Source organism: Salvia splendens, chromosome 9 (genome assembly GCF_004379255.2).
Source record: "Salvia splendens isolate huo1 chromosome 9, SspV2, whole genome shotgun sequence".
NCBI classification, from domain to species: domain Eukaryota; kingdom Viridiplantae; phylum Streptophyta; class Magnoliopsida; order Lamiales; family Lamiaceae; genus Salvia; species Salvia splendens.
In genome coordinates, this window is record NC_056040.1 from 25,754,641 (window position 1) to 25,779,052 (window position 24,412).

The following is a 24,412-nucleotide window of genomic DNA, read 5'->3' on the forward strand; positions in this document are numbered from 1 at the left end:
CCAAATTATATAGTTTTATAATAAAAATATGAGTGGAATAAGTTGATGGATTATATAATTTATGATAAAAAAAAGTGAAATATGACTCTTATTCATGGACGAACGGAGATGATAAAACATGACTCTTATTAAGGGAAGAAGGAGTATTTCTCAATTTTAGTTGAGTAGGTACATTGTAGTAGTAATGAGAGTATTTATTAAATAGAGTTACATGCATATAATGGTCTTTATTTATTTTCTTGAATTAAGAGGTACTCTATAATACTACAACAAACACAATTAAGCATAATTATGTGACAAAGCATTCCACCACTATTTTCAATCTAATCTCATAACTATTAATCACGTTACGTTTGTAGCATATGCTCAAAGGTCATGAGGGAAATTATTAAATAATTTAGAACTCCACAAGTTTAATATAATTGATTTCGGTTACTTCAATCCCAATAAAGATTATGGAAGATGGTATTTAACATTTATTTCATCTTATAAAAGAAAAGATTTAACAATTTTTAATTATAAAATTTGGAGAAGAGCAAAACATTTTGGAGAAAAAAAAGTTGATTTTAGTGCTGTCAAAGATAAAGAAGACAATGAATTTGTAAGTTAGAATATATTTTAGATTACTGAAATATAAGTAATTGAGAATAGAGAAGAATTAAGGATTAATGGGGTGCAAATAATCTTCATCATCCCATGGGCTACCTCGCACCACGATGGCATAAACAGCATAGATAATCCCAGGGATATAGCCTAATAGTGTGAGCACCACACATATCAAGAACTAACACTGCAATCAATCACAATATCAAATTCAAATAGAGTATAAAAAAATAGAGTCAACTGTCTAAGATTGCAGAAATATGTAAACATACAGACACAGTGCAGCAACCGTTTCTGAAGAAGACTCCCAATGGTGGGAGAAGTACTGCAACAATAATTTCCACAAAGAGTGCACATCTTGATGCCATTTTGGAAATATGAATTAGTGGATATATATTAATTAAACTTATGTGGAAATTGATGTTTAAGAAATGCTGGTCTTTAGGCGATGAATGATAGTGACAGTTAGTAGTGAGACCACTCCTAAATCTTAATTTTAGGATCATATGATTTATTGTATGACCAACTTTTTCATTTTTGTGAAATTCATACTGTACCCAAAGGCCAAAACTGATGGATGGGCATTCCAATATTCGAGATGCATTTTATTTCAAAAAGCTGTCTAAGATCTATCAAAATTCAATCTAAATCATATTCCCTCCGTTCTACCTTAGATAACACATTTATTTTTTCATACATGTTTTTTGAGAAAATTATAGTAAATAATTAAAATGGAGAGGAAAAAATAATAATAATACAGATGAGAATCTCATACTTTGTTTTTTCTCTATTTTAACTATTTATTACTATTTTCTCAAAATAATATGAAAAAAATGTTATCATTTAAGGTGGGACAGGGAAAATAATTAATAATATATTTATATTCTTATTATTATTTGAATGGTTTGACTTTTTTATAAGTACTATCTAATATTATCATCTTATATAAGTACTTTATTTATAAACTTGAATCTTATTTTGTTCTTTATTGTTTTTCCTATTAACAGGCTTCATAATTAGAATACATGTCAGGTGTAATAGAACTCTGAAGAAAAAATATAGTCTCTTTGTCTCATTCAAGATGTCCACTTTTTCTTTTTAATTTGTCCCACTCAAAATATCTATTTTCTATATTTGAAAATAAATCTCCCCTTCCTCTCTATTCTTTATAATATTCAACTACTTTTTTCTCTATAACTACTTCACATCTTCACCTAACAATTTCTTTTAAATTCCCGTGTCACTCAAGAATGTCGATATCTTGAGTGGGGCGGAGGAAGTATAAAGAAAAAAATTACATGGAAATGAAACCATAAAAGAATTACGCAAAAACCTAAACAAAGCTTTGAAAAGCCGAGTTGAGGAATGTCTCTTTTCAAAAGACAAGATTGTGACAGTTGGGAGCTACATGTGTGCTGACAAGGAGACACACCTGGATAGGTGTTCACATCGATGGTCGTTCTGAGAGACGTATCTGGACAAGTGTCCACATCGTTGGTTGTTCTTGAAGACAAACTTGAACAAACCTATGTGCATACATGAGCTCAATGTAGAAATCGGGCCATGCGTAAATTAGTTTGTTACTGTGGTATTAAATTGGGTTATTACAGTGATTTTAAGGAACGACCTTCCTAACAACACCTCACTAGAATCTTAAGAAAGCAAGTCATTCATTTTATTAACGTAAAAATAAGTGGGATATAAGAAACCAAGAACCTTGATAAGAACATCCTCAAAAACGCCCTAAGAACATGTGCGTGATCAATCAACAAGTTGGATTGCTATTGTAGTGTCAACCAACTCAACGTTAGTTTTAATTTATTGTACACATATAATGACAGAATATTAATAGATGCACCCAAATCCCACATAGAATGTTCCACCTTTACAATTCCAATATGGATGGGTAAGGAGAACATACATGGATCTGTACACTTGTATAAAATTTCTTTTGAATCATAACATACACGTTCTTGGCAATAACAATATTTCCGAATCCCCTCGCCTTTCTGGCGATGAAGTCCTTGATAGATAAAATGATTTGTAAGAGTAATGTGTTGTTTAACTATTCCAAATTTAGAAAGTTCATACTTTTTAAGGACTGACTAATAAGGAAATAGTTCATACTTTTACGGGACGGAGGGAGTATATAAGTGGCTCATATACCACTAACTTTTTCCTCCCACTTTTCTTAACATTTTTTAAAACTCATAGCGAAAAGAAATGAGACTTCAATTCACAAATGAAGGGAGCATTACTTTTAAACATCTAATAAACCTTTTTCTCTCTCTTCATAAATTCCTTGGAATAAGATTGCATAAAATTGTTGTCCTAGAGATTATCTTCCTTGAGTGAAAGTGAGTATTTTATCATATTACTCCCTCCGTCCCCAAATATGCTCTGAGTTTGACACGAGTTTTAGTGCAAAATTGGTAAAGTAAGAGATAGGTAGAAAGAAAAATTAATTAAAGTATTATTAGTGGAGAATGATGTTAGAAATTTGAGCTTCCACGTGACTAATTTAATGTGTATGAATATCTTTCAGTTGCCCAATTAAAGTGATCCTATAAAGATTAAAGTTTGGGCTAAAGTGTATTTATTTGTTATGGAATTAAATGTAGATATCATTTTGTGATTTTTCTATTTGTTGAGGGACCGAATAGAAAATAAAGACTCTTATGTTTATAAATACTATAAGATTAGGTTATGGTCCGCAGACGTCAGAAGAACATTCGATATCTCTGTATTCTCTCGGCAGACTATTGCAAAAATGTCTCTGATCGTTTGGAAGACCCATAGCCACTGCAAAGCAATTCTGTCGTTCGATTTTAGATGGATCAAGGTACGCTTCCGCTTTATAGATTTCGCTCCTTCTCCGCCGTTCTTGGTTAATCATCATAGAGAGTTTTATGTAATTGTTCACTCAATTATTCTAACAAGTGTTATCAGAGTCACTCTATTGATGATTCTCTAAGAATTGGGAAAAGAAAGAATTAGGATTTTGTGACAACTTTTCTTAAAATTACGCATTCTGGCCGCTGTTTTGTAATCAATTTTCAGATTGAGTTTTGGAATGAGTATATGTATATATGGCCGCTGGTTGTGTTTATGAATTTGTATTTAGAATTAAAAAAATTAAATTTCTTGATATTAGGGTTTGTGATAATTTTTTTTGTGGACGGCGATGAATTGCGCTTTTGTTTCATAATTTGGTTCGATCTTAGTGAGAAATGTTGTGGATTAATGCTTTTGTACGCATATTCGATATTGCTTGATTATTGAGATACCAATTCACGTTTGTGTTTTGGGTACGCATCTCATAAATAGAGTTTTGGATTATGTTTTACCTACAATTGCTTTCGGTTGATGAATTGAGCATCTTAATTGTGAATTGAGAATTCATGGTTACGTGTTTGGTTATTTTAGTCTATGTAAAATTTTGCAAATTGTATATTCATGTTCGGTGAATAAGGTTTATATTCTTGCTTGTTATGTGAATCCATAATGTTAAGGATTTGGTTTTGAGAATTGTTTATTACATGTGTTGACTTTGGTTATAGAAGTTGATAATATATGCCTTTGCGGTATCGTTTATTATTTTGTGGAATTATCATTATGCACACATATTTAGGGAGTATTATTGGGATTATTGATTGAGAATGAAACGGTTGTTTCGTAATTATGGTAATGAATTCATTGTGATTGAGAATTCAATTTGTATGTATGCATATGTTGATTATGTTGAATCAATATAGACGTTTCAATATTTGGCTGATGCATTGATACAAATTGAAATGTGAAATTGATGATTCCATTGATTATGTATTATGCACGTTATATTTTAACGTCAAAAGTTTAGGAATTGAATAATCAATTCATATAAACTCTCTCAATTAATTGGCTAATTAATTAGGAATTAAGAATTCTTTTTGAGAATTCAATTAAAGTTTTAAATTCAATAATTTTGGTGCATCATGTTCCTTTATTGATGTGTGTATTTTGATGCGGATATTAGTTGGCCCAAAGGAAGATTAATATTTAGCACGAGATGCACACATACCTTTGGTGATAAATACATGACAATTATTCAGTTTTGTGTAAGTAGTGTGATGCCAAGGTGGACATTACTTGACATGATTTTATTGTCAGTGTTTGATCACTATAGAAAGGTTACCACTTACAAGTTCATATTACTGTCCAAAGACTTGATGTGAATGTTGTGCTCGATACCTCACCATAATTTACTTATATTCAAATTAGATTAGTCGAAACAAGACGTTGCAAAAGTAGCACCTCTTCTCTAGACTTCTTTATTGCGACTGTTAGGACGGTGATGTGTGTGTGGTATTTTAATGCGGATATTAGTCAGCCCAAATGAAGATTAATATTTGACACGAGATACACATATACCTGTGGCGATAAATGGGTGACAATTATCCATTTTTTGTGTAAGTAATTGTGATGCCCAAAGGTGGACATTACTTGACATAATCTTATTGTCAGTGTTTGATCACTACAAAGAGGTTGTCACTTACAAGTTCATATTACTGTCCAAAGACTTGATATGAATGTTGTGCCGGTACCTCGAGATGTTACCTTTTTATTTGAATTTTATTATGTGAGCATGACAACTATTTCGGTTTTGGTTCTCTATTATGTCATTATATATGCTCCTACAACTTCTTCCAACGTGAACAATATGTCAGTGTTGAATGTGTCAAATTTTAAGGATTGAAAAGATTATATTTTGATCTCTAGGTTGCATGGATCTGGATTACGCACTAATAATTGAGCAACCTGCTTCTCCTACGGATGATAATACTTCTAATCAAAGGAGAAACTATGAGAAGTGGGAATACTCGAATTACGTAAGCCTGCTGATCATTAGGTATAGTATCCCAGAAGCCTTTCGAGGCACTGCATCTGATTATATCGGTAAGGCCGGTGAATACCTTGCCAAAATTAAGGAACGTTTTGCTAAAAACGTTAAGGCTGAGACAGTCATGCTTGATCTCAATAAAGTATAAGGGCAAGGGCAAGGGAGCACATTATGAAAATGTCTCATGTTTTTTCACTTAAGCTTGAATTCTAGACTTGCTTGTGCATTTGGTGTTGCACATCTGGTCAGTATCTTAAGATATAAAGTAAAGGGCATTAAGAAAATGTGTATTGAGAATGCTGTTATGGATAAGAGTTCATCACAAAAGAAACAACATAAGGATAATGATAGTTGTTTCTTTTGTGGCAAACATGGATATAAAAAGAAGAATTGTAAATATCACTCATGGCGTGCAAAGGAAGTTACATTCTTGTTTTGGTATGTTCTGAAGTTAATTTGGCTTCAGTCCCTAATGATAATTGGTGGGTAGATCTGATGCTACTACTCACATAAGGTTATCAAATCACAATTCAAGACTGTTTGAGGTGCCGAAAGTCAATTGATGGTGAAAGATACATCTAAGTATGATATGACAAATCAATGGAAGTATAGGCTATTGAGCATTGTAGATTGTTATTAAAAACTGTAATTTTTCTGGTTTTGAAGGATAAACTCATATGTGTAGAATGATAAACTCATATGTGTAGAATGATAAACTCAGAAGTAGAAACAAAGATTGAGATGAAAGGGAGAATTTTATTCACAAACTCCAATCAATGAATATAAGCAATACACGAGCTAACTATTTATACAAGAAGCAAGATATTTTCAAGAAACAACCAACTAACTTCCTAACTAACTCCATGCTGGCTGGATGCTCGGTCATTGACAGCTGGATGCTAAGTCAGCCGACTTCACGCGTCATGCAATTCTCTTTTATTCCATGCACACGCATCCTTCTCTTCTTTGCTTCATGCACGATTCACTCTATATCTTTCACATGCCCCTTCAAGATGGATTGTAGAGGCTTTCAAAATTCATCTTGCTAAGTATAGAATGAAAAGCCATAGGCCCTAATGGCTTGGTAAATATATCAGCCACCTGCAGATTATTTCTGATATGCAAAGGCTTAATAACTCATTCCAAAAACCTTTCTCTCATGGTGTGGCAATCTATCTCAATATGTTTTGTTCTTTCATGAAACACTGGGTTAGAACAAATGTATATGGATGATTGGTTGTCACAATATAGAGGCACGACTTTATCAACCTTCACTCCAAAATCAGCAAGGAGAGCCACTGCCCATACCACTTCACAAGTAGCTTGAGCCATGGCTCTATACTCAGCCTCTGCTGAAGATCTTGAAATGGTATTATGCTTTTTGGACTTCCAAGATATCAAGGAGCTTCCTAGATACAAACAATAGCCTGCCATCGATTTCCTTGTGTCTTGGCATGATGCCCAATCTGCATCAGAAAAGATGCTCAGATTCATCTTGCCGCTGCTGGAGTAAAACAAGCTGTGGCCTGGAGATCCTTTCAAGTATTTTAGGATCTTCTCTGCAGCTTCCCAGTGTTCATCAGTAGGATTTGCTACATATTGACTTAGCTTGTGCACAACAAAAGTCACATCAGGTCTAGTGATGCACAAATATAGTAATCTGCCAATCAACCTTCTATATTTTGATGCATCTTAAATAGGCTTTCCTGAATCCACTCTCAATTTCTTCAAAGGATCCATAGGCACTGCAGAAGGTTTGCATCCCATCATTCTCGTGTCTTTCAACAAGTCCATTATGTATTTTCTTTGAGATATTAGAATGTCTTTCTTGTTTCTGGCGATTTCAACTCCAAGGAAATATTTAGGGACTCCTAGATCCTTGAACTTGAAGTGTTGGGAGAGATAATTCTTGAAGCTTTCTGTCATCTCAGGATCAGTGGTGGCCACCAATATATCATCAACATACACCACAATGCCAAAGAAACCATTGTTGTCATGTTTGAAGAAGAAAGAGTGGTCTGATGCAGACTGTTGCAGACCAAAACCCTTCAAGACTTCGGAGAATTTCAAGTACCATTGCCTAGATGCTTGTTTCAAGCCATATAGAGACTTCTTTAGCTTGCAAACCAGTGTGGATTGAGATGTTGCCCCTTCAACAGTCTGCCAGTCCACAACATACCCCGGTGGAAGAGTCATGTATATATCCTCTTCTAAGTCTCCATAGAGAAAGGCATTATTTATATCTAGATGTGTCAATGACCATCATTTTCTTGCTGCCAAAGCCAATAGAAGCTTTACTGTTGTCAACTTTGCAACAGGAGAGAAAGTGTCTAAGAAGTCCACACCCTCCAATTGAGTGAAGCCTTTGGCTACGAGTCTTGCTTTAAACCTTTCTACAGATGCATCAGGGTTATACTTCACTTTGTAGACCCATTTACAGTCAATGGGTATCTTCCCGGATGGCAATACTGTAACGAACCATGTCTCAGTTCTCAAGAAAGCAGCCAATTCCTCTTGCATTGCTTGCTGCCACTCAGGATATTGGGAGGCTTGGCTATATGTGGTAGGTTCATACACAGCAGACATGAGGATTATATACTTGAGATATTCTGGAGAAAGTTTGGATAGGCTGAAGTATGAAGAGATGGGATAAGGAGTGCTTGAACTGACAGAATTGCAGATGAAGTCAGTCAAGTGGGATGGTGGTTTTATGTTTCTTCCAGTTCTGGAGGTAGTTGGAACTGAAACATTAGTGTTTGGGCAAGGTATAGGTGGAGTAGAATGATCTGAGGTTGAAGGAGAGTCAGTAGAGTTTGTTGGGATATCAGTAGATGTAGGTGAGGGATCTGCTGCATCAGATGAGATAGAAATTGGAAAGATGGCTGAAGGTAAGTGAGATAGAGGAAAAATATTCTCATGGAAAATATCATCCCTTGTGATGAATTCTTGCATATTTATCAAATCTAAAACCTTATATCCTCTGAAATCTGAGGGATATCCCAGAAGAATGCACTTGATTGCTCTAGGTGAAAACTTATCTCTGCCCCTTTGTAAAGTGGAGGCATAACATAAGCATCCAATCACTTTAAGATGGGAATATGAGGGTGGTTTCTGGAAAAGAATTTGGAAAGAAGTCAGATTGTGTGGTAGAACTTTGGATGGAATTCTGTTTATTAGATAGGAGGCACTAAGAATACAGTCCCCCCAGAAATGGATAGGCAAGTGAGATTGGAATAGGAGACTCCTAGCAACATTAAGAAGATGCTGGTGTTTTCTTTTTACCCGGGCGTTTTGTTGAGGAGTCTTAACACATGAATGCTGCACTACAGTCCCAAAGGAAGAGTAGAGAGAGGGGATGTTGAATTCAGGCGCATTATCACAACGAATGGCCTTGATTTTCTTTCCAAATTGGGTGGACACAGTGTTAAAAAACTGAGGCAAAATGGCTGCAGCATCTGACTTGTTTTGCATCAGAAAAGTCCAAACGAATCTAGAGCAATCATCAACCAATGTGAGGAAATATTTGAAACCTTGGTTGGTAGGGGGATTGAAGGGACCCCAAGTATCACAATGGATCAAGTCAAAACAATTTTCTGCTATGTTATCTGACCTCATGAAAGAGAGGTGCTTCTGTTTTGCAAGGGACAGATTTCACATAAAGAGGGAGCAGTTTTATTGATGAAAGGAAGTACATCAGACATAGGTTTTAGTTTGCTATATGATAAATGCCCCAATCTCTTGTGCCATGTATCAATACTAACAACAAAATTGGCACAAGGAGCAACAAAAGAAGCTGAAAAAGAAGAAGAATCTGAAGCAGTTGGTGGAGAAGAAATGGCAGAGCCTTTGTTTTCTGTAGAGTCAGAAATATCCAAAGTGTAGAGGTTGCCTATTCTGCTACCCCTCCCAATCACAATTGCCGGAGAAACGCCCTGAATTTCAAAGGAAATGTGATTAAAAACAACATTACACTTGAGTGAAGAGGTTAAGGAGCTTATAGAAATGAGATTGGAGGTAAAGCTAGGGACACAAAGAACCGAGGCAAGAGTAATGGATGAGCTGAGAGTTATGGAACCAATGTGTGTAACTGGTGCGGTGGCACCATTTGGAAGATGAACAGAAGCACTTTTAATGGCAGTATAGCTATCAAACATGGACAAATCACAACATACATGATGTGTAGCCCCTGTGTCTAATAGCCACTGTGGATTTTGTATAATAACTGAAGCAACAAAAGGTATGAAGGAGATAGTACCTGTGAATGAAGTACAATTTGTGGATGGTGAAGGATTGTTTAGTGCGGCTGAAGGAGGAGGTGTTGGTGAGGATAGAGTGGCAGAAGAAAGCTGAGTCTGCAAAAGATGAATCAGCTGCTGACATTGTTCCGAAGATGGTATGGCAGCTCCATTGGATATTTCACACGAATCTTCAAAACTATTCTCCACAAAATTCACTGATTTGGAGAAATTGTTCTCCTTAACAATCGGTTTCCCTCTTCCTTTGCCAAAAGTAGGAGGAAATCCATCAAGCACAAAGCATCTATCAACCGTGTGATAGGTCTTCCCACAGTGAGAGCACATCTTGTTGTTTCTATTGAATGATTGAGCAGCATTGGCAGAATATAACTGCTCACTCATCGAAGGATTGACAGCAGAAATAGGAGATGAATTTCCATCAATTGTGCGTTGCCTCTCTTCATGCAAAACAAGAGGGAACACCTTGGATAAAGGAGGTGTAGGAATCATAGACAAGATACTTGACCGAATCTGAGAGAAGCTGGGGTTAAGCCCGATCAAAAACTGCATGCTACACTCTTCTTCCTGGTATGTGTGCCACTTTGATGCAATATTGCATCGACATGTGCCACAAACACACCAAGCAATAGGCTGTGAATGCCTGTACTCATCCCAAATTATCCTCAAATTTGTGAAATAAGTGTTGACATCATCATTTCCTTGCATAAGAGACATAATCTTCTGCCTCAACTGATATGCACGAGCTGTATCAAGCTGTGAAAACCAATCGCGCAAATCTGACCAGATTTCATGCGCATTATCAATATACATGATGCTCGAACAGATCTGAGGTGAGATGGAGTTGCGAAGCCATGATACAACCATACTATTGCATCGGAGCCACGCCGGGAACAATAGATCATCATCGGCCGGTTGAAGAAGAACTCCATTAACAAATGCAATTTTATTCTTCGCTAACAAAGCCGTGGTGATCGATCTGCTCCAGTTCATGTAGTTTGATACAGTGGGAACGTGAGGGACCAGCTGGAAGCTAGGATTATCACTCGGATGGAGGTAATAAGGACTCGAAGTATCCTCCATTGGAGAAACTGCAGGTGGATTTCCACCGCGTGGATTGCGAGCCGCCATTGATGAAGAAGAACGAGAGATGTTGAAGGGGAGCGGAAGCGAAGAGAAACGATCAATTATGATCGATTGTCTACTGATACCATGTGAAAAATGATAAACTCATATGTGTAGAATGATAAACTCATATGTGTAGAACGATAAACTCAGAAGTAGAAACAGAGATTGAGATGAAAGGGGGAATTTTATTCACAAACTCATCAATGAATACAAGCAATACACGAGCTAGCTATTTATACAAGGAGCAAGATATTTTCGAGAAACAACCAACTAACTTCCTAACTAACTCCATGCTGACTGGATGCTCGATCATTGACAGCTGGATGCTAAGTCAGCCGACTTCACGCCTCATGCAATTCTCTTTTATTCCATGCACACGCATCCTTCTCTTCTTTGCTTCATGCACGATTCACTCTATATCTTTCACATTGAGAATTCATGGTTACGTGTTTGGTTATTTTAGTCTATGTAAAATTTTGCAAATTGTATATTCATGTTCGGTGAATAAGGTTTATATTCTTGCTTGTTATGTGAATCCATAATGTTAAGGATTTGGTTTTGAGAATTGTTTATTACGTGTGTTGACTTTGGTTATAGAAGTTGATAATATATGCCTTTGCGGTATCGTTTATTATTTTGTGGAATTATCATTATGCACGCATATTTAGGGAGTATTATTGGGATTATTGATTGAGAATGAAACGGTTGTTTCGTAATTATGGTAATGAATTCATTGTGATTGAGAATTCTGTATGTATGTTGATGTTGAATCAATATAGACGTTTCAATATTTGGCTGATGCATCGATACAAATTGAAATGTGAAATTGATGATTCCATTGATTATGTATTATGCATGTTATATTTTAACGTCAAAAGTTTAGGAATTGAATAATCAATTCATATAAACTCTCTCAATTAATTGGCTAATTAATTAGGAATTAAGAATTCTTTTTGAGAATTCAATTAAAGTTTTAAATTCAATAATTTTGGTGCATCATGTTCCTGTATTGATGTGTGTATTTTAATGCGGATATTAGTTGGCCCAAAGGAAGATTAATATTTGGCACGAGATGCACACATACCTTTGGTGATAAATACGTGACAATTATTCAGTTTTGTGTAAGTAGTGTGATGCCAATGTGGACATTACTTGACATGATTTTATTGTCAGTGTTTGATCACTATAGAAAGGTTACCACTTACAAGTTCATATTACTGTCCAAAGACTTGATGTGAATGTTGTGCTCGATACCTCGCCATATTTTACTAATATTCAAATTAGATTAGTCGAAACAAGACGTTGCAAAAGTAGCACCTCTTCTCTAGACTTCTTTATTGCGACTGCTAGGACGGTGATGTGTGTGTGGTATTTTAATGCAGATATTAGTCGGCCCAAAGGAAGATTAATATTTGACACGAGATACACATATACCTGTGGCGATAAATGGGTGACAATTATCCATTTTTTGTGTAAGTAATTGTGATGCCCAAAGGTGGACATTACTTGACATAATCTTATTGTCAGTGTTTGATCACTACAAAGAGGTTGTCACTTATAAGTTCATATTACTGTCAAAAGACTTGATATGAATGTTGTGCCGGTACCTCGAGATGTTACCTTTTTATTTGAATTTTATTATGTGAGCATGACAACTATTTCGGTTTTGGTTCTCTATTATGTCATGATATATGCTCCTACAGCTTCTTCCAACGTGAACAATATGTCAGTGTTGAATGGGCCAAATTTTAAGGATTGAAAAGATTATATTTTGATCTCTAGGTTGCATGGATCTGGATTACGCACTAATAATTGAGCAACCTGCTTCTCCTACGGATGATAATACTTCTAATCAAAGGAGAAACTATGAGAAGTGGGAATACTCGAATTGCGTAAGCCTGCTGATCATTAGGTATAGTATCCTAGAAGCCTTTCGAGGCACCGCATCTGATTATATCGGTAAGGCCGGTGAATACCTTGCCAAAATTAAGGAACGTTTTGCTAAAAACGTTAAGGCTGAGACAGTCATGCTTGATCTCAATAAAGTATAAGGGCAAGGGCAAGGGCAAGGGAGCACATTATGAAAATGTCTCATGTTTTTTCACTTAAGCTTGAATTCTAGACTTGCTTGTGCATTTGGTGTTGCACATCTGGTCAGTATCTCAAGATATAAAGTAAAGGGCATTAAGAAAATGTGTATTGAGAATGCTGTTATGGATAAGAGTTCATCACAAAAAAACAACATAAGGATAATGATAGTTGTTTCTTTTGTGGCAAACATGGATATAAAAAGAAGAATTGTAAATATCACGCATGGCGTGCAAAGGAAGTTACATTCTTGTTTTGGTATGTTCTGAAGTTAATTTGGCTTCAGTCCCTAATGATAATTGGTGGGTAGATCTGATGCTACTACTCACATAAGGTTATCAATTCACAATTCAAGACTGTCTGAGGTGCCGAAAGTCAATTGATGGTGAAAGATACATCTAAGTATGATATGACAAATCAATGGAAGTATAGGCTATTGAGCATTGTAGATTGTTATTAAAAACTGGAATTTTTCTAGTTTTGAAGGATACTTTATTGTACTGTATTTAAGATAGAATTTGGTTTCAATTTCTACTTTCGACGGATTTGGTTTCTCTTGTTCATTTAGAAATAGTAAGTTTCTTCCTTAAAATAATTCTAGTATTGGGGGCTCTTTTTCCTTAAGTGTCTGTGTGATACGCTCGGATTTTTCACTGTTTTAAGGCCTTTATTTGGTCCGTTTTTAATGTCAAAATCACAATTCATGCCCATATTTTGCATATTTTCTCTATTTTGGTATCTTGACGTGTTTTGTGAGATTTATGCATATTTGAGCCTAAAAAGACAGCAAAAAGTTGAAATAGGAAATCTGGAGCATTCAAGATGCCCAGCGGTCCGCTGCAACACGCACAGCGACCGCCGAACCAGTAGCGTTCCGCTCCGGAGAAAGTTGTGCTGAAACAAAGAACACGCCCAGCGACCGCTGGGGAGTGGGCAGCGACCGCTCGAAGAGTTTCCGAAGCTACGGGACTATTCACAGCGACCACTGCAATACAGTGTAGCGACCGCTATCCAAGAGGCAGAGGCTACGGATCAATGTGCAGCGACCGCTGGCCAAGGTACAGCGGCCCGCTACAAAAAAGCGGCACACGAATTTTACCTACCTTTTCCCCAAGATTTACCAAACTTAGCCACCTTTTACCTTATTTCATGCTGCTCGATTTTTCCCCTATAAATATCCCCTTAAACCTCTTCATTAGTATCCTCTTTTTCCCTTATAATTCTAGAGCATAAATTTGAAAGTTCTTCATTGTGCAAGGGGTTGAAGAAGGAAGCAAGAGATCATCAAAGAGCTACAAGGATTCAACCTTTGGGTTTTATTAGCTTTAGTTCTTATGTTTATTTTGTCTTCCCTACAATCTATGTTTTTAGCTTATTCAAATATGTGTAACTAAATTCATAGGATTCTAGGGATGTGTTAGTAACGACTTTGGTTATACAATTCCGTTTTCTATTTAATATCCGTTTTGTTTTTACTTCGTTTCTTCCCTAAGTTGTTCCATAATACTTCACGTTTGAGTGACACATTCGGTGATGATTATATATAACTTGCTACATAATCGTGAGAGGTGGTTAGCGAGTTAGATCCACTTAGTAGACACCACAATTAGCTTCACTTAAAACGGCACTGGTAATTGAGAGTGAGGACTTTTCAAGGGTCTTAGGAGCTTTTAGGAGTTACGGATCTAGGATTGACAACCCTAGTGTTAGTAGTCTACGCTTGTACCGCATGGGCAAAACTTATGTGACTCGTTCTATCGAAGTATAAACTGTGCTAGGGTATTGTAGTTGGAATTTGTATAACCATAACTGTGAACGCACATCCCTGGAATTCTCTTATCTCTCATATTTTTACCTCTTTAATTATTTGCAATTAGTTGTTTATTGCTTTCAAACTGTTTTTAGTTTTCAAAATCTCCAAAACTTTCAGTTTTCCAAATAGTGAACGAAGCTTAGTAGAAGGTAGCCAATTTGTGATTGTTTTCCCTGTGTTCGATATCCGATACTGACCTTTAGCTATACTATATATACTATGTATACTTGCAGGTTTATTTAGTGCTAATAAAAAGTGCATCACTATGACAATCTTTGCAAGCTTAATTATGTTACTTCATATTACGAAGATTTACATGTTGAATCAAAAGGGACTAGGGAAAAATTAAATAATGAAAATTTAGTAATTTATGGCACAAGCATTTAAGTCATATCCCAAAATCAAAGGTTGAGAGACTTGTGTCAGATGGTATATTGAATACACTTATCTTTTCAGAATCTGATTTGTGCGTTCTGTGTATCGAAGGAAAGCAGACCAACCATAAGAAATTAGGTGCCAATAGAGTACAGACGTCATTGAATTGATATATACGGACATTTGTGGTCCATTCCCTTCAGCTTCTTGGAATGTTCAACAGTATTTTATATCAATCATAGATGACTATTCTCATTATGGGTACGATATTTAATGTGTGAAGAGTCTGAGGTTCTAGACAATTTCGAAATATTCATGGCTGATGTTGAGCTTCAACTCAACAAAGGCATTAACAAAGTCAAGTCTGGTCATGGTGGCGAATACAACAACATAAATGACTGCTTAAGTGAACAATGTCAAAGACCTTTTGCTCTCTATATGGAAGAGTGTGAGATCATCCCTTAGTATACCATGTCGGGATCACCTAGCATGAGTGGTGTAGCTGAAAGATAAAATAGAACTCTTAAAGATATGTTAAGGAGCATGATTTCTTTATTCTTTGTCACATTATCTTTGGGGAGAGGCAATGAAGACTATAGCGTATATTCTCACTTTGGTCATCCAGAAGAATTTTAGGGTTCAAATTTTATGATCCCACAAAATGAACTAATTTTGGGATGACAAATATAGTATTATTTGAGGATGTTGAGTTTAGGGGGAAGAATGTAATAAAGGACATTACTTTTGAGGAGGAGTCTGTTTTGACACCTAATACTACTTCTGACAATGTTTAGGGATCAATTTGTATCATTGAAGAAGAGGCGGGTCAAGAACCTCGGTATGATAATGTTTAAATATTCAATACCATGTTGATGAGATCATCCAAAACCAAGCTCAAAAATCTCAAGCAAGACTCTCGTCAATGGTACCCCAAATTTTATGAAGTAGTTTTTCATTTAGATTAGGAAAGAATGTCATTGATGGTTGTACGTATCACAAGTTTAGTGGGAGCAAATGCATCTTCTTGGTTTTGCATATCGATGACATATTGATTGCAATTAATAATAAGGAATATTGCACAACACCAAGAATTACTCTCGAAGAAATTTGAAGTGAAAGATCTTGGGGGAACCTTTTGTATTTGGAATCGAAATAAATTGAGATAGCTCTCAAGATATTCTTCGGTTGTCACAAAAAGGTATACGGAGTATATTGAAAAAGTTCATAAAGTATTTGAGATGCATAATTGCAAGTAAACAAATACCCATATAGCTGAAGGAGACAAACTTAGTCTTATTCAGTTCCCTAAGATAAATCTTGAGATTTAGAAAATGCAAAATGTTCCATATGCTTCGGCTATTGGGAGCTTAATGTGTGCTCAAGTATGTATTAGACCCAATTTGATTTTTATTGTTACTAGGTCGGGCAGATATCTCAGTAATCCGATATGGATCATTAGGAAGTAGTGAAACGGGTTATGAGATACTACAAAGAACTAAGCGTTACATGCTCACATACAGAAAAATCAGATCATTTGGAGAGATCATTATGCATTCACTGATTCTAATATTGTTAGATGCCAATATAGTAAAGGATCCATTTTAAGTTACATATGTTTGTTGGCTGTGGAGCCATTTCTTGGAGAAGTGTTGAGCAAACACTTGTATCACCTTCTGCCATGACAATAAAATTCATAGCTTGTTCTTGGACATCTAGTAATTGAATATGGCTACGAAACTTTGTCACATGGCTGCATATTATAAGGTATTGAAAAACCGCTTAAGTTATGTTGTGAAAATAACTCTGCAGTATTATATTTCAAAACATCAGGAGCTTTGCTATGTCATAGCGTCCTGGTTGTAAAATAAAAGGTCTGGAATGGACAAATACATATAGAGCATAAGGGAACATATTTGATGATAGCAAATCCGCTTATTAAAGGACTATCACCCAAGGTCTTTCACGGGCATGTAGCCCAAATGAGTGTTATGTTGTTTAAGGGTACTTCCATTCAGTGGAAGTAGTTTTGGTTATTGCTCCATATTGTGTTTTGAACTTGCAGTTATAAAACTCATGTTATTCTCTCCAGAAATAAAATACTTATGTTTTGTCATTTATTTGTGTTATTTAGTTTTGGTTTGATCTCACTAAAGATTTCTTAGAACCAGTTGGAAATAGACATTTATGATCATCTTGCATGAAATTTCCATGCTACACTCCATAATTGATCTGTTGTTAATTATATTTGCATATGTGATTACTGATGGGTATAATCATGAAAAAATATGGTGACTGCCTCTTTAGTCCTATGCCGTTATGGTTGATAATAAGATTGTTCGGGAATACACTATGTGATAGCATATTTGAGCGCTCATTCGGTTTGTACACATTCATTCTGTGTCATGTGTTGCCCAAGTGGGAGATTGTTAGAAATTAGGGCTTCCATATGACTAATTTAAAGTGTGTGACTATCTTTCAGTTGCTCAATTAAAGTGATCCTATAAAGATTAAAGTTTGGGCTAAAGCGTATTTATTTGTTATGGAAATAAATGTAGATATCATTTTGTGATTTTCTATTTGTTGAGGGACCGAATAGAAAATAAAAGTTCTTATATTTATAAATATAAGATTAGGTTATGGTCCCCAGACGTCAGAAGAACATTCGATATCTCTGTATTCTCTCAGCAGACTATTGCAAAGAATGTCTCTGATCGTTTGGAAGATCCATAGTCGCTGCAAAGCAATTCCACCATTCGATTTTAAATGGATCAAGGTACCCTTCCGCTTTACAGTTTCCGCTCCTTCTCCGTCGTTCTTGGTTAATCATCATAGAGTACTTTATGTAATTGTTCACTCAATTATTTTAATAAATGCGTCAACCTCATTTAAGACAAAATAGTTTCCAAAATTGGATAAGTGCATATTCTTATGGGACGAGCTAAAAAGAAAAGAATGCATATTCTTGTGAAACGGAAGAGTATTGATTAACGAGGTGAATTTCATTATCTACTAATAATATTTTAATTATTTTTTTATATTATTTATTAATTTGATATCCAAATTATTTTACTACTAATTTTGACATCAATTTACCGGTTCAACGAGGGTAAATCTGATTGACGTTAGAGCATCTCCAATGGCGGACGTCCGGTCGGACATCCGGTCGGACGTGCCGACGGGCGACCGGGACGTCCGCCATTGTGGCGTCGATGATCGGATACGGACGTCCCGTGAGGACGTCGGGTGTCCTCGGACATGCGGGCGACGGGCGGGCGGACGTCCGCCACTGTGGCGAGGGTAGGACGTCCGGGTCGGACGTCCCGTAATTAATTTTTTTATTTATTTTTTTATGTAATTAAATTCAGTTTTTATGTAATTAAAATTATGATTCAGTTTTTATTCTGTGTCAAAATTATAATTCCGTTTTTATGTAATTAAATTATTGTGATTTTTTTTATTGCGGGATGTCCTAGTGGGAAGGGCGATGGGAAGGGCGGATTGTGCAGGGGATGTCCTAGTGACGTGGCAGTGGGATGAGAAGTCCTAGTGACGTGGCATGAGGTGTTTTTGGGATGTCCTAGTGGATGTCCTAGTGGGACATCCGCCCACTGGAGATGCTCTTAGAGCACACGGACACCGGTTTTGCCCGACCAACTATATATTCCCAGTCAGCTCCCATTTTCAAAAACCATTTTCTTTTCTTTTTTTAGGTTTATTTTCTCGCTTCCTTTTTTGACAAGGGATTTCCTCCCATCTCCTTAACAGAATTGGCGTTAACGATTTTCAGGTGATGAATTTATTATCAGATCAGTAGATTTAAGGATTTATGTGATTCGTTCGTCGTTTTCAATTTTGGGTAATTTTATGATTGGTAGCCGTACTTTGTTGTTGATCTATTCTGGTCAAGGGATTGGGGTAAAGCTCCTTGATGTTTCTGATCTTCGATTAGGATTTCGATTTTTCGTCAATTGTGTCGAGTGAATTTTGTAAATCTCTTATTTTCCCCTATTGCTTCTTAAATTTGGGGTACCTTTTTGGGATCTGATATATTTCTGCGATTAAATTGACATGCAAAGGAATGTGCTTGTGGTTTCCTCTTTTATATATGGTTAGTCAGAATCATGGTCTTTGCAGCTTATCTGATGATTGATAGCTGTTTAGAATTTGAAGTTGCAACACTGTTTAGAATTGGTGAAAATTGATGCCCCAAAAATTTGGATCTAATGGTTTGGATATGTTGATGTCGATGCATGTGAGGTGATCTGTATGATACTCCGCTTAAAGACATAGGACTACTTTTTCGCAAAAGACGTTATTCAGGAGAATTGCAGATTAAGTAGCTATCAAGGGAGCTCCTAATATGCTTTGGAATTTCTTAAAGTTGTGCTTGTTTTTTTATTAAGTGTGTGGGTTTGACTATCATTAATTGCTCAGTGGCTCAATGGTTTTTATGAAGTTTTTCAGTATTTTTGAGATAATCGTTGAATATTTAAGTATCATTTGAATTGGTGATTTTAAAAGGTTTCTGAAGATGTCACTTTATTGTAATACTTTTGCAGGATAGGACTCTCTGAGCTCTAGAGATGTTAGAGCAGTTACTCATATTTACAAGAGGAGGTTTAATCCTCTGGACCTGCAAAGAGCTTGGGAATGCTCTTAGAGGGTCGCCTATTGATACGTTGATAAGGTCCTGCCTTTTGGAGGAAAGGTCAGGTGCTGCATCATACAATTATGATGCCCCGGGTTGTTCATACACTCTTAAGTGGACGTTTCACAATGATATGGGGCTTGTTTTTGTCGCTGTGTATCAGCGTATTCTCCATCTCTTGTATGTCGACGATCTGCTTTCTATGGTTAAGCAAGAGTTCTCGGTGATTTATGATCCAAAGCGAACTTTATACAATGACTTTGATGATATATTTCAACAGCTTAAGAAGGAAGCTGAAGCTCGTGCAGAGGAAATGAAGAAATCAAAGCAGGTGGTCAAGCCTGTGAACAATAACCTTGCTAGAAAGCAAGGGAATGTGCAAAATGGAAACATGGATGGAGGTAATCAAAAAAAGAGTGGAGGTGAATCTGGAAATGATCATGCCGGTGAAAACTTCAAAGGCCGCCTTTCAGAAAATGGAAATCTCAAGAATAATCATATTGGTAAAGGGGAACCAACTGCAATAGTTAAAAATAATGGGAAAGAGAATGGCGTTTCCAACACTGGTGCTTTTGATGTAAATAAGCTACAAAAGCTTAGGTCGAAAGGTGGAAAAAAAACTGAGAGTTTTGCTAACAAGGTTTCCAAAGAGGAACCTAAAAAGACAACAAAAAAGAACAGAGTTTGGGATGATTCACCAAAAGAGGCAAAATTAGATTTCACTGATCCAGGGAGTGAGAATGGGGAACAGCACATATCAGTTGTATCGACAGATCAAGGTGAGAGTATGATGGACAAAGATGAGATTGTTAGCAGTGACAGTGAAAGCGAAAGTGAGGATGAAGAGACTGGAAAGGATAATAAGAATGATGGAAAGAAGAAAGGGTGGTTTTCATCCATGTTCCAGAGGTACATATGTCTTGACCTGAACTGAGCTAAAATGATTTTCTCCTCTACTTACAGCATGTTCAATTTATTAAACATGGAAAATGTTGCTAGAGCTATTTCTTCAATATGTACTTCCTTTATTTAGTTAAGTGTGAGGCAACAAAATGAGTACTGGATCGAGTATATTATGGAGTGCAAGTCAAGATGTATTCCTTCAGGCATTTTACCAATAAATATGACCATGAAGATAGTGTGACTGTGCGAGTATTTCTCTTTTTTTTTGGGCCGAACTTATTGTCAATCCTTCTGCATTTCAGGCATATAATTTCAGCTTATTAACAATTTTACAAAAGATACGTTTTGACTTTTTTATCTGGTTCAGTATTGCAGGTAAAGCAAATTTGGAGAAGTCTGACCTAGAACCAGCTCTTAAAGCTCTCAAGGACAGACTTATGACCAAGAACGTGGTAAGTTGTGGTGTCTTATCTACTACGAACTTCCACTTCTGGGGTCTATCACATGGCAATTGATTTCTACTATACAAGTTAGCATTGCAATTTCCATGAAGTGTCTGGTAATATGTTTTTGTTCCTACTTTGAATGGTCGTCAACAGGCAGAGGAAATAGCTGAGAAACTTTGTGAATCAGTGGCCGCAAGTCTTGAGGGGAAAAAGCAAGCTTCTTTCACAAGAGTCTCATCAACAGTTCAGGTATCGAAGAATATCTGAACCTCTTCTATCAGGCAGGAAAAGTGAAAATATTACATCTATATGGATAATTAGGCATAATTGCTGCTATCTATTTCTCTTGGTTCATATCTAGAACTTCCTCAGTGATCTAATGGTTCTAATGATTCTTCCAGGCTGCTATGGAAGATGCACTCACTCGCATTTTAACTCCTAGACGCTCAATTGATATTTTGAGGGATGTTCATGCTGCGAAGGAGCAAGGGAAACCTTATGTTGTGGTTTTTGTTGGAGTTAATGGAGTAGGGAAATCTACCAATCTTGCTAAGGTAGTCTATGTTCACATTTAATATTTTAATTTAAGTTGAAGATTTGACCAACTGCACACTTTCTCCTTATGATTATACCACATGTCTTTGCCAGGTTGCCTACTGGCTTCAACAGCATAATGTCAATGTAATGATGGCTGCCTGTGACACATTCAGATCAGGTGCCGTGGAGCAGCTGCGTACCCATGCACGGAGACTTCAGGTATATTGTAGTGCCACACTTTTATTTACCTGCTATATACATGTCTTAACTGAAATAGTTCTAACTTCTAACTGGAATGGCTATGATCTTGTCACCATCAGATTACCATATTTGAGAAAGGTTACGAGAAGGATCCTGCAGTTGTGGCTAAAGAAGCAATTCAGGAGGCCAGTCGAAATGGTTCAGATGTTGTTCTGGTGGATACAGCTGGACGAATGCAGGTACATTACGGATGTTCTGGTTTTCTATGTGACAATGACATTTTTTTTACTGTTTGGTTAATGTTAAAAGATGTGGCCTGTGGGTGTGCTACTTTAGTGGTTTTTACATTCGAAATCCATTGCTACATGATCTTATGTTTGACTCCCAAGTTGCTGGATCCTGTGTTATCTTGAGTGCATTTTCCAGCTAAGTGCGTGCTCATTGAGATATTTTCATGTTTGCAGGATAACGAACCACTGATGCGAGCTCTGTCAAAGCTTATCTACGTTAACAGTCCAGACCTTGTTCTGTTTGTTGGCGAGGCACTTGTGGGGAACGATGCTGTTGATCAGTTGTCAAAGTTCAACCAGGTTGATTCTTTGTTTCTTTTTCATTTGTCCTCATTAGTTCATGCGATGCTTATACGCCACTTAACTGGTCATTGTTCTTGAATTTGTACAGAAACTAGGTGACCTCTCACCCTCGCCAAATCCCCGACTGATAGATGGGATCCTGCTAACTAAGTTCGACACCATTGACGACAAGGTCTGTATCCATCCCCATCAAATCATTGTTTTGTTTGACATGACATGACATGACATAATAGTTGGCATCAGATTTATTTACTCAAAACAATAAAAAAAATGGTGTAGGTGGGAGCTGCATTATCCATGGTTTACATATCTGGAGCACCGGTGATGTTTGTTGGATGTGGGCAATCCTATACTGATTTGAAGAAGCTCAATGTGAAGTCCATCGTGAAAACGCTTCTCAAATAGATCCATTAGCCTGCCTTGCTTGCTTTTGCTTTTGCTTTTACCGTTTTAAACTTGGATTTACATCTACTCTTTGTTTGTTTCTCAAGCTTAACCTGTGTTGTGTGATATTACTTCTAATGAACCTGGATTCTCTCTCTCTCTCTCTCTCTCTTGAAATTCCTGAATCTGAAATGTCATTTCAGAGTGACTCATTGCCCTTGCATTTTGCGGTTGTCATACTACATTCATTGAAATTCTTTTAATGTTGGCAGTTCGAAATATTTCAATATTAATCTTTTATTTTGGATGGTGAGTCATGCTTGGTAAATATTAAACTCAACGATTTCTTAATAACAATAAAGTCGTATACTTTTGAAAGCTCTTATTAAGACTATGAGTGTATCTCTAGCTCATGTGCAGATTAAACAGATGAGGGTTCACGCACTTGACCAAGATAAAACTTTCAACGGATCAAGTAAGTTACTAACTAGTCGTTGGGTGTGCAAATTGAGAGACTTAGGGCTTTGAAGACCTTAATCCACAATACTATAAACTAGTAAAAGGAAATAAGGGTCGAATCCCTCAGAGACGGAGACATGTCTAGTTGTGTTTGGGACATTTGGGAAAATTTGGCTGCTGCCACGCTTCAGTGGGCTAAGTTTAAAACTATGGAACTAAACTGATCAAGTCACAAAAACTAATGAATCAACTAAGCTAAACTAAACTAGGACAAAGCGAAGACATTAAAATGATCAACTGGACTGACACACTAAAGGTATTTCTGCAAAAGTAAATCGAGACCATTGACTCAAAACCTGCCCACTACAATAAAGTTGAATAAATGGAAAAGGTGACAAAGATGGTTATGCTAACGAACTACGACCTTCTTCTTCTACAATTAACCAAAAGTAAATTAGCTAAGTAACGACGACAGATCTAACAGAGTACCTAGCATAAAACAGGAAATACGACTAATCTAGATCAGATACATGCAATTCAAGCAAAAGAAAAACAGATCAACAATAAAATGCTCCTGCACCATGCAAACTGACATTTCCAACTCAGTTCCAGACGTAAACTAACTAAATCAAGCAGATCTAAACATCTAACACGAATTGAAAAGCTATCTAAACGATCAGCGAAAATCAAACTGAACTAAATCTAGACAAAGCAAGCTCCAACTCAGAAAATATCAGATCCAAACCAACGTGCATTGAAAACTCCATTTCATAAACAACTTCAACAATTCCAGCTCAAATTCAAAATTCCAACGACAAACTCGAAGATCAAACGATAAAAACTACTTGCATACGAATTAACTGAGATCGAAACTCAAAAGCAACTGTAGATTCAAAGTTTAATCGAGAACTGGAGCTGAAAAACTAAGTAAACAATGTATCAACCCCCCAGGATGTAGGTAAACATAAGCGAACAAAAGTTTCTTCTAAAATTAAGGCTCCCTTCTTCCTTGGCGAGGAAGAAGAGAGGGATGTAGCGGTAGAACTTCTCCTTCGGCTGCTGCTATCATACTTGCTCCATGCTAGCCTGCGGTGTGGAATGT

At 36.5% G+C, this 24,412-nt stretch overlaps 1 protein-coding gene across 1 annotated transcript; it reads left to right on the forward strand.

Moving 5' to 3' along the window:
• The first annotated feature begins 18,821 nt into the window (after positions 1–18,821).
• Positions 18,822–23,063, forward strand: LOC121749849 (signal recognition particle receptor subunit alpha-like). The gene is made up of 10 exons (XM_042144500.1): positions 18,822–18,926; positions 19,699–20,696; positions 21,058–21,142; positions 21,290–21,385; positions 21,538–21,690; positions 21,785–21,892; positions 21,994–22,113; positions 22,339–22,464; positions 22,556–22,639; positions 22,747–23,063. The coding sequence occupies exons 2-10, from the start codon at positions 19,723–19,725 to the stop codon at positions 22,870–22,872; spliced, it is 1,872 nt and encodes a 623-aa protein (XP_042000434.1). The 5' UTR covers positions 18,822–18,926; positions 19,699–19,722; the 3' UTR covers positions 22,873–23,063.
• Positions 23,064–24,412: the final 1,349 nt, after the last annotated feature.

Coding starts and splice junctions, on each gene's coding strand:
- LOC121749849 (XM_042144500.1), top strand. CDS start 19,723: ATGTTAGAGCAGTTACTCATATTTACAAGAGGAGGTTTAATCCTCTGG. Junction 22,114..22,338: donor ATACAGCTGGACGAATGCAG/GTACATTACGGA, acceptor TCATGTTTGCAG/GATAACGAACCACTGATGCG. Junction 22,465..22,555: donor AGTTGTCAAAGTTCAACCAG/GTTGATTCTTTG, acceptor GAATTTGTACAG/AAACTAGGTGACCTCTCACC.